This window comes from Colobus angolensis, unplaced genomic scaffold (genome assembly GCF_000951035.1).
Source record: "Colobus angolensis palliatus isolate OR3802 unplaced genomic scaffold, Cang.pa_1.0 Scaffold584, whole genome shotgun sequence".
Taxonomy (NCBI): Eukaryota; Metazoa; Chordata; class Mammalia; order Primates; family Cercopithecidae; genus Colobus; species Colobus angolensis.
The window spans coordinates 453,800-463,600 of NW_012119421.1; the positions used below are offsets into that span (position 1 = coordinate 453,800).

At 45.9% G+C, this 9,801-nt stretch overlaps 2 protein-coding genes and 1 pseudogene across 3 annotated transcripts in view; 1 reads left to right on the plus strand and 2 right to left on the minus strand.

Annotated features, from left to right (window-relative positions):
- LOC105526283 overlaps nucleotides 1–1,019 on the minus strand; it is a 26,055-nt gene extending 25,036 nt beyond the window's left edge. Inside the window, exons 1-2 of the mRNA XM_011962227.1 lie at nucleotides 327–1,019; nucleotides 46–205 (exon numbers count right to left, since the gene is read on the minus strand). Of these exons, the coding sequence (XP_011817617.1) occupies nucleotides 46–205; nucleotides 327–731 (565 nt within the window). The 5' untranslated portion in view covers nucleotides 732–1,019. The remainder of the gene's footprint in view (nucleotides 1–45; nucleotides 206–326) is intronic.
- Nucleotides 1–2,407, minus strand: part of LOC105526275 (histone H2A type 2-A) — a 5,940-nt gene extending 3,533 nt beyond the window's left edge. Inside the window, exon 1 of one of the 2 annotated variants that reach the window (XR_001004058.1) lies at nucleotides 1,700–2,407. Coding sequence is in view for 1 of the 2 variants with exons in the window: in XM_011962218.1 (XP_011817608.1) it covers nucleotides 1,808–2,200 (393 nt within the window). In the remaining variant the exon portion in view is untranslated. Of the gene's footprint in view, nucleotides 1–1,662 lie in introns of those variants that run through there. The other variant, XM_011962218.1, reaches the window with a different exon arrangement.
- A 123-nt stretch (nucleotides 2,408–2,530) lies between these two features.
- Nucleotides 2,531–2,924, plus strand: LOC105526279 (annotated as a pseudogene).
- The last annotated feature ends 6,877 nt before the right edge of the window (nucleotides 2,925–9,801 follow it).

Consider the following 9,801-nt stretch of genomic DNA (forward strand, 5'->3'; position numbering starts at 1 on the left):
CCCCCCGCCACGCAGGGCCCCGGTCACGCGCGGGAAGAGCCGGACCGCCAAAGCCCCCAAGCCGGCGCCCAGGAAAGCGGCCGCAGCCCGGATAGGCCAACTGGCCGAAGTCGGCAGAGCTCAACATGGCACCGCAGCAGGGGACCTGACTTGTCAACCGACCCGGTGTTTTGTTGGGGACGTAACCGGAAGTGCCTTCCCCGCTCTACTGCCGGAGGAGCACGGAGGGCGAGCGGTACAGCTTCTTCCAAGTGCTGATGTGGGTGGCTCTGAAAAGAGCCTTTTGGATACGATGGAACCTCCGACCGAACGCGCACTTCTTAAGCCCGCTCGCCACGGATGCGGCGGGCCAGCTGGATGTCCTTGGGCATAATGGTCACGCGCTTGGCGTGGATGGCGCACAGGTTCGTGTCTTCGAACAGCCCCACCAGGTAGGCCTCGCTGGCCTCCTGCAGCGCCATCACGGCAGAACTCTGGAAGCGCAGGTCCGTCTTAAAGTCCTGCGCGATCTCGCGTACCAGCCGCTGGAAGGGCAGCTTGCGGATCAGCAGCTCTGTGGACTTCTGGTAGCGCCGGATCTCCCGCAGGGCCACGGTGCCGGGCCGGTAGCGGTGCGGCTTCTTCACCCCGCCCGTGGCCGGCGCGCTCTTGCGGGCCGCCTTGGTGGCCAGCTGCTTCCTCGGGGCCTTGCCGCCGGTCGACTTGCGGGCAGTCTGCTTAGTACGGGCCATAGCGAACCAAAACACAAGCTTACCAGCGCAGCGGCGGGGAGAGAAACGAGCCGCTGGCCCCGCGGCAGCCGTCTTTATAAGCACAGTCTTTTCCCGATTGGGCGGAACAAGAATTGAAAATCCCGCGCTGGCTGTCCATTGGATGTGACGTCACCCGCCCTAAAGTCACCGGTTGGCTTGGGCAGAGTCCTCCCTAATCCCGCCCACCCGCCTCACTTTCTACTTTCCAGTTGGCCAAGTTTTGCAAGCTTGTTTTTCCCCTTTCCTTCAGGGTGAAAGTCGGTTTCCATTGCAGTTTTGTCAGATTGTTCCCTGTCCGCCCTTCGCTTCCTTTCTTGCTGCGCCCTGCGGCTCCGGCATGGACCCTCATTCTTCCATTTGCCCCCAGCCTCCAGTTTCTACTTGGCGGATCGTTTTTCGCCTGTCGGGTACCTTTTGGGTGGGAGAGGTGCCCGCCCCCAGATTCCGCCTCCGAGACCCTTACTCTCCGCCGCCAGGGCGCTTTGGAAAACAAAACAGAAACTAAGACTTAAGTCAGCTCCGTCAAGCCAAGACCCAGCTCCGCCACACTGGCGAGCACTACCCGCTCAGGGTCCTCCCCATCGGGGGTGGGGGCAAGGAGCACGTCCCGCTAGTGCTAGGCTAGGTCTAAGTGCCCGGCCATGGCCTGCGGAAACCATTGGGGAAGCGCGCGCTCCGGGCGCAACACTTAAGCGCCTTGGGTACTGCCCGCGGCACTGGTGTTCGTGACTGTGTGGAGTGGACCGTGGCGGCGCCCAGGATGTTTGGCGCCTCCACCTGCGCTGGGAAGTCCTAGGACTGGGGACCCACTCATCGGTGACCCAAGGCAGTTGCGTGCTCCAGATGCAAGAGGGCACACGCGCACACACACACCCCATCCCGTCCCGTCCGCTGCAGGTTCGCTGTTTACTACTGAGGAACGCTGGACTCTCGGAGCTGGCATTAGCAACTCTTTTATTTGAAAACGTGGGTGGCTCTGAAAAGAGCCTTTTGAGTTCACAGGTGCCCCTTCGAGACGCGGGCCGGGCTGGGCCCACTTGGGCCGGACGTCAGCCTCACTTGCCCTTTGCCTTGTGGTGACTCTCCGTCTTCTTAGGGAGCAGCACGGCCTGGATGTTAGGCAAGACGCCGCCCTGGGCGATGGTGACTTTGCCCAGCAGCTTGTTCAGTTCCTCGTCGTTGCGGATGGCCAGCTGGAGGTGACGAGGGATGATGCGCGTCTTCTTGTTGTCCCGAGCCGCGTTGCCCGCCAGCTCCAGGATCTCGGCGGTCAGGTACTCGAGGACCGCCGCCATGTAGACTGGCGCGCCGGCCCCCACCCGCTCCGCGTAGTTGCCTTTGCGTAGCAAGCGGTGCACTCGCCCTACCGGGAACTGGAGGCCGGCGCGGGACGAGCGCGACTTGGCCTTGGCGCGGGCCTTGCCTCCTTGCTTGCCACGACCAGACATGACAGCGATAGATAGTCACCGAGTGAAACTCCTGCCTGGCGACCGGAAAAATCACCCAAGAAGCCGCCGCTTCACCCTTTTATAGACAGAACGCCGATTGTCCACGGAGCACTTTGATTGGCTCAAGCAAATCTTGTCCCGATAGCCAATAGGATAGCTCAGCCAGAATCCACTCATTTACATAATCTCGTCTCTCTCGCATTGGGCGCCGCGAAAAACTCGCGAACCACCACGCAGCGTCCTGCGCACGGCCTCTGTAGGGGCACAGTCGTTTCCGGTAGACCCCGAGACTACGGTTCTGCCTGCGTTCTCGGGGGGTCAGAGTCGGTCTTGGGTGTGGCCATGCCTGAACCTGCAAAGTCCGCGCCGGCTCCCAAGAAGGGCTCCAAGAAAGTCGTCACCAAAGCCCAGAAGAAAGACGGCAAGAAGCGCAAGCGCGGCCGCTAGGAGAGCTACTCCATCTACATGTACAAGGGGCTGAAGCAGGTCCATCCCGACACCGGCATCTCGTCCAAGGCCGTGGGCATCATGAACTCCTTCGCCAACGACATCTTCGAGCGCATCGCGGGAGAGGCGTCCCGCCTGGCGCACTACAACAAGCGCTCCACCATCATGTCCCGCGAGAGCCCCACGGCCCTGCGCCTGCTGCTGCCCGGCGAGCTGGCCCAAGCACGCCTTGTCCGAGGGCACCGAGGCTGTCACCAAGTACACCGGCTCCAAGTGAGTCCCGGCTGCTTGACTCCAAAGTCTCTCTCCAGGGCTGCTTAACGCCCTCAGTGAAAGAATCTTTCTTGTGTTGTCAGTCCCAGTTTATATTTTTGGCTTCCCGTCTGCTTAACTTTTGGAGAGCACACAACTCCACCAAGCACAGATAACTATATTCTTTTCACATAGGCGTTCTTGTAAGTAAGCTTACATAGATTGATAGTGATATCTTACTATGGTCTAGATATGCTATGGTTTGCCTTAGGGGCTGCTCTTGAAACTGTCTTTGTTCTGCCTACGTACCCGTGAATATGTGTGCCCAGCAAATTGTTTCCTGGTTAGAAATGCAGTGTTAATTTTGGTAAGCTTATGTAAGATCATATTGTCTATATGAACAAAGGTTGTGTCTGCTCTTCAGTGGTAAAATGAAGGTAGAGATTAAATACATTGTATGCTCTCATATGTGTACTTAAAAGGGAATAAATAGTTCAACTTTTATATATGGTTTTGAGAAATTTCTTGGTTTTTATATCGTTGGTTCACAAACACGTGCCTATACCACCATTCATGTGAAAATTTCTTAAGCAGGTAGATGGAAGTTTGATTTTGATAACCAGGAATTAACACCGTTAACACCATCTGTGCTTCCTACTTGAGATACCCTAAAATCTACCCAATACCATTAAATAGTGACTTTTTCCCTAAAAATTATCACTTGGAAAAGCTTGTCCAGTTTAATGATTATTAGTTCCATACAATGGCAACAAAATATGTATGATTTCTGAAGCCAGAGTTTGGGATGCCTGAAGAACAGAAGAACCACCAATTTGCAAGGGAAGTTGATTAGGTTTGTTCTCTGCTTTGGGAACACTGGATTTGGAATCACACAGCCTCATTAACCTTAAAAGATTATACTGATGGCTTTGGGGAATCATAAATCCTAGGCTGGCCACAATAGAAGCAAGGAAAGCAATTAGGAGGCTGTTGCGGTTTTGTGGTCTGGAGCAGTCATTAAGTCTTAAAGTCTTTCCAGACTAGCAGCATCTGGATTACTTGAAGTTATTAAAAATGAAAATTCTCAGGTTCCATTATTTGTGTTAACAAGCTTTCTGGGTGATGCTGATGCATGCTAAAGTGTGAAAAACACCAGATAAATAACATGTTGGAGTGCAGTGGTGGTAATGGAAACAGAAATGTTGGATTTTATCTTTGACATAGAATAGATGTGGCTGAGGAACAGCATTTAGGTAACTGAAACCCCTAGATTTTTGGCTTGAGCAGCTGTGTAGATCGTGGTACTATTAGGATCGAACACTGGGAGAAGATACTCGTTGGGACACTGAAGGGAGATCCAGAGTTCTGCTTGAAATTTGAGCAGCTCTTTGCTGTTCAAGTGGATATGTGCAGTTGAAAGTTTGAGAGATGGATCTAGAGTTCAGTAAAGACAACACAAGCCTGTCTTCAGGATCTACCTGTGAACTGTGAACACAGCAATGGGAATGATGGACATCACCTTAAAAGTATTTTTCTAGACTTTATTACTCACGTGTTTGTCATGAGGTCTGAGTAGTTCATAGTCCTATAATGTATGTTATTGACTAGGTAGTATTTGTATTTATAATTCTGTTTCTGTTACAGTGCTGCCACATGTGTTTCCCAGAAACGCATTTTGCCCACAGTTCTTAGGGTTGGCCTGATTCGTTTGTTGTCCCAACCTGCTTCTTACTGTGATTGGTTCAGGAATCTAGACCAAACTAATTGGCATTTAATTTCAGGACGTGAACTGAGTTAACAACTGACTAACTCAGCAGGGGAGTGTAGCATGCTATTATCTTTTGGGAAAGCAGCTTATTTGTTTTCAAGAGGCAGCAGCAGGATGGACTGTCTTTAGGTATGAAGGCAAGAATGATTATAGACAAAATGCAGAGGAGGGCACAGTGTGGGAGAATCAGAGAACTGAGCCACTCATGGAGTTCGGCCAACCTTGGATCCCTGCTGTACCTTTGGACTTCCAGTTAAGCCAATTTGTCTGACATATTTGCTTATACCAGTTTGAATCTTGAAATATTTCAGGAATAATAAATAATTTCCTGGATACAAGGAAAGATCTTTCGTGAAAGGTCTCAAAGAAGTCAAATGGGGTCTATTAGGACAGAGTTGCTCCTATTACATATTTGGAACAAATGTCCAAATGTTGAAAATCAATACTTAAGGCTAAAGACTAATATTACCATCACAGGAAGAATGTCCAGGGTTTTTTTATTTTAGATGTGAAGTGTTATTTAAAATTTTTAAATAAACTAAATTTAAAAATTTTAGTAGTTGTATTAATTTCCTGGGGCTGTCAAAGTACCATAAACTGTATGGCGTAAAACAACAGAAACTTATTCTTTCATGGTTTTAGAGACCAGAAGTTTGAAATCAAAGTGTTGGTAGGGCCATGCTCTCTCCAAACCCACTAGGGGAAGACTCTTGTCTTTCAGTGTCTGGTAGCCCCATTTGTCCTTTGGTTTGTGGCAGCATAACTGTAATCCCTACCTCAGTCTTTTAATGTATGTCTCCATGTTTTCTCTTTCTTTTTTTAGATGGAGTTTCTCTCTTGTTGCCCAGGCTGGAGTGCAATGGCATGACCTTGGCTCACTGCAACCTCCGGCCCCCCCCCGGGTTCAAGCAATTTTTCTGCCTTAGCCTCCTGAGTAGCTGGGATTACATGCATGCATCAGCACACCTGGCTAATTTGGTATTTTTGGTAGAGATGGAGTTTCATCATGTTGGTCAGGCTAGCCTCGAACTCCTGACCTCAGGTGATCCACCTGCCTTGGCCTCCCAAAGTGCTGAGATTACAGACGTGAGCCACCGCACCCCGCCGTCTCCATGTCTTCTTATAAGGGTATCAGTCATACTGGATTAGGGCCCACCCTAACGACCTCATTTTAACTTGATTACATCTGCAAAGACCCTATTTCCAAAGAAGGCAAAATTCTAAGGAACTAGGGGTTAGACTTCAACATATCTTTCAGGGGGACACAACTCAACCCATAACATTAGTCAATGGCTGTGGCAGGCTAAATGTGGCTCCCAAATATGTCCATATCCTAATCCCTAGAGCCTGAGTATTACCTTATATAGCCAAGGAGATTTTGCAGATGTAATTCTGAGATTGAGAGATTATGCCGGATTATCCAGGTAGGCCCCAAATGTAATCACCACATTCAGTATAGGAGAGGCAAGAAAGTCAAGTGTAGAAGCAGAGAGAGATTTGAAGATTAATAGGCTGCTTGCTTTGAAGATAGAAGGAAGGGACCATAAACCAGAAATAAACCTGTAGAAGCTGGAAAAGGCATGGAAATAGACCCTCCCCCTTAAGGCCTCTGGAGGGAATGCAGCCTTGATTTCTTCTGAGTAAAATTTATTTTGTACTTCAGACCCGCAAAACTGTAAGAGAATAAATGACTGTTGTTTTAAAACCACTGAGTTTGTAGTAATTTGTTGCAGCAGCCACAGGAGCTATACAGAGTTTTTTCAATAATTGGAGAAATCTGAATATGGATTGCATATTAATACTGAATCAGCATTACATTTGTTAGGTATAACAATGTTATTGTAGCTATTTAGGAGAATATCCTATTTTTAAGAGACATGCCACCGTATTTACAGAGAAGTGCCAACATATTTGCAGTTTATTTTCAGATGGTTCAGGGGCTGTGTGTACCTGAGAAGACAAAGATAAGGCAAAAGCAGCGAAATCATAAAAGTTGGTGAATCCAGGTGAAGGGACTATGGTTGCTCTTTGTACTTTTTTTTCCAACTTTTCTGTAGGTTTAAAATTTTCAAAATAAAAAAATGGGAAATACTTTAAAAACTATAATCAAAGACAGTACAGAAACTCATATATTAATGTATTTTATTTTTACAATAAATTTATGTAAATTGATATTTTACTAATTTCACCCCCAAGTTATATTAAAAGCCTTATTATATACATTTGATAATAGCATATGTAAACTAGAACTCTGAATGATATCCATTGGTCATAATACATACTGTGTAGCAGTAATGGCGACTTTTGTGATTGCACAAGACCAGAGATGCCCCAAATGACATTGACATAGACATCTGATTATTCTAAGGCTGAAACTGAAGTTGAATAGAAAGTTTCAGTCAAATACTGAGATGAAAGCTGAGGCAGCCCTGGGGGCAGGGGGGAGGTATGTGTGTGTGTATACACACATAGACATCATGATGTCTAAATATTTACAGAAAGAAAGGGTAGATTATCCACAAAAGAATAAGAATCAGACTGATATGAGATCTTACAAACCTAATCCCCTTCTTTCCTAAACTCCAGATTCTTATATTTCTGACTTCCTGTGATACTTATACTTCAATACTTACCAGGAGTCTTCAACATTTTGTTCAACAGTATTCTTGGTTTCCTTCCTCCAAGACTACTCCTCCCTCCTATCAGCAAATAGTAGCTCTTTTCAAGTGCTCAGTGTAAAAACCTACAATTAAACCTTGATTTCTCTTTTAGTCAGCCTATACTAAATCAATTTCATTTAAAATATCTCTGCAACTAATCTGCATCTCCACATCTCCACTGCTACTACCTGCCTCTCCAAATTCTCTAAGAGTACTCTATTTCATTTAAAAGACAAAGTCTCTGCAATGGCCTGTGAAGCTCCTTAATGGCCTACATGATCCGGCCTTCAAGCACCTCTCTGATCTTTGCAAAACTTTCCCTTGGTCAGTGTGCTTCAGCCACATTCACCAAGCTTGTTCCTGCCTTGGGGCCTTTGTACTTACCATGTTCTGTTCTGAGAATACTCTGCCTTAAGATATCCCACAACTATCTTATTGTATACAGCTCTGCTCAAGTATTAACAGATCAAACCTGTCATCCCTATTCCACTCCATGTTCTGCTTTACTTAACAGCAATTGCACATATGGCCCCCTGAATAATATAAATTTATTTGTTCACTTATTTTTACTTATCCACTAATTAAAGTGTAGACTTTTTCTACTCTGTTTACTGCTGTATTCCCGGCATGTTTTATCCGAATGTGCAGTGGTTTTTCTTCTCCCTTATTGTAGGAAGTCATGTGCACAAATACACATAATGGAACCTGAATGTCATATTGCTTTCATACCTGTGTGAATTTTGGTAAGAAAGGAAAAGTAGCGATTGACAAGTAATATAATTACATTGAGTCACTCTCATAGTTAGCTGTTTATTGCTTTCCTGCTCTTATTCTCAGTCCCCAGGACCAAATGTTGACCACTCCCTCCCCCACATATAATTAGGTTATTTACTCGACGCCATGCAGGTGCCTGTTAAAATGAAGTTACATACCTGCCTTACAAACTCAACCTTTCCCTATTGTCTTCCTCTCTGACCCCCACCTCCATGCTTTAAATTAACTTTGCAGGCTTAGGCTTTATCTCTCAGTAGAGCCATGTAAGGTATGTGTAAAAGCAAGAAAATGTTTCCTGGGGATGAAGCTTTGAAAAGCTTGCTTTTTTGTTTCTTTTGGCAATAAAATAAGGTAGATTTAGCACAATACCTAATAACTAAAAAATCTGTTTTTATTTGGATGGGGTACACAGCAAGTGTGTCATCCTAGAAGATACTATTTGGAATTTTATATAGGTACATAAAGAGAAAAAAGTGAAAAGCAAGGGCCTACTAGGACACTGCAGTATGCTTAACGTGTATTTTCTAGTAAGTTTGTATTATGCCTTTATCTTGGTACTTTTATCTTCTGTTCTCACTTGATCTTTTTGAAATGTATTTCCAATCCTAATAAAAATATATCAAGTCCTGATTTAATAAAGGATTAAATGAAACTTTTGTATATCGCACTGCAATTCTCGGAAAAAAGGAGGGTGTGGGGAGAGGGAATTATCTGGCGTAGTGACTGAAAATTGTGAACGCGTTCTTACCAAGGAATACGGCAACTGCATAACCCAATGTCAGTGGTTACCAAACTTATGAATCGCCTGGTGTTGTGTCATAGATTGCTTGTCTCTCGCCCCCAGTGATTTGGGTCAGTGGAACTATGTGGGGTTTAAGGAATATAAAATATATATTTATGTATATATTTTTGTGTGTCTCAAAAGCTTCGGGCTTAAATAAGTTTTAACTGTTTAGGAAACTATTGTTTAAGGTATCCGGTCTCAAAAATGAAGGCCTTTAAAACTTACCTAATTTTTTCATTCCACTTCTTAAGCAGAAAATTGTAAAATACCCAACGATAACAGTGGGGAATTTGTCTACGTATCAACACTTGACTAAAAAGCTTCACTATCCATGATAGCAGCCTTTCCATTATTCTGAGAGCATTTAACGTCTTGAAACCCAGGAATAAATACCTACAGATTCACAGTACCTGAAAGGAATAACAAATTGAGACAAGAGGGCTACGTAAACTGGAGGTCTACAGGTGCGGAAGGAAGTTTACATGGTGAGGTGTGGTCGCAAAAGTTTTAGGAATATTCTCAGGTTACTACACAATGTTACGAGCTCAATATGCAGTTAACATTTTTTCCTTCCACTCTCCTGAGCAGATTTACAATGACCGCCCCGGTAGCAAACCGACTCACTATGGAAAAGGCAAGATTGAGTGCACATTACCATGTTACTACAAGGTAGTTCTCGACCAAGCTACAGATTATAGCTTTATCTTACATTCTTCTCCCATCAGCTGCAAGAAAAGGGATAGGTACTGTGGTAAAACCCCTAAGCAGAACTTACAGTAAGCAGTGGGAAAACAGCTTATTTCACTGAGGGGGTTAAGCAGCCCTGGAGAGAGACTTTGGAGTCAGGCAGCCGGGACTCACTTGGAGCCGGTGTACTTGGTGACAGCCTCGGTGCCCTCGGACAAGGCGTGCTTGG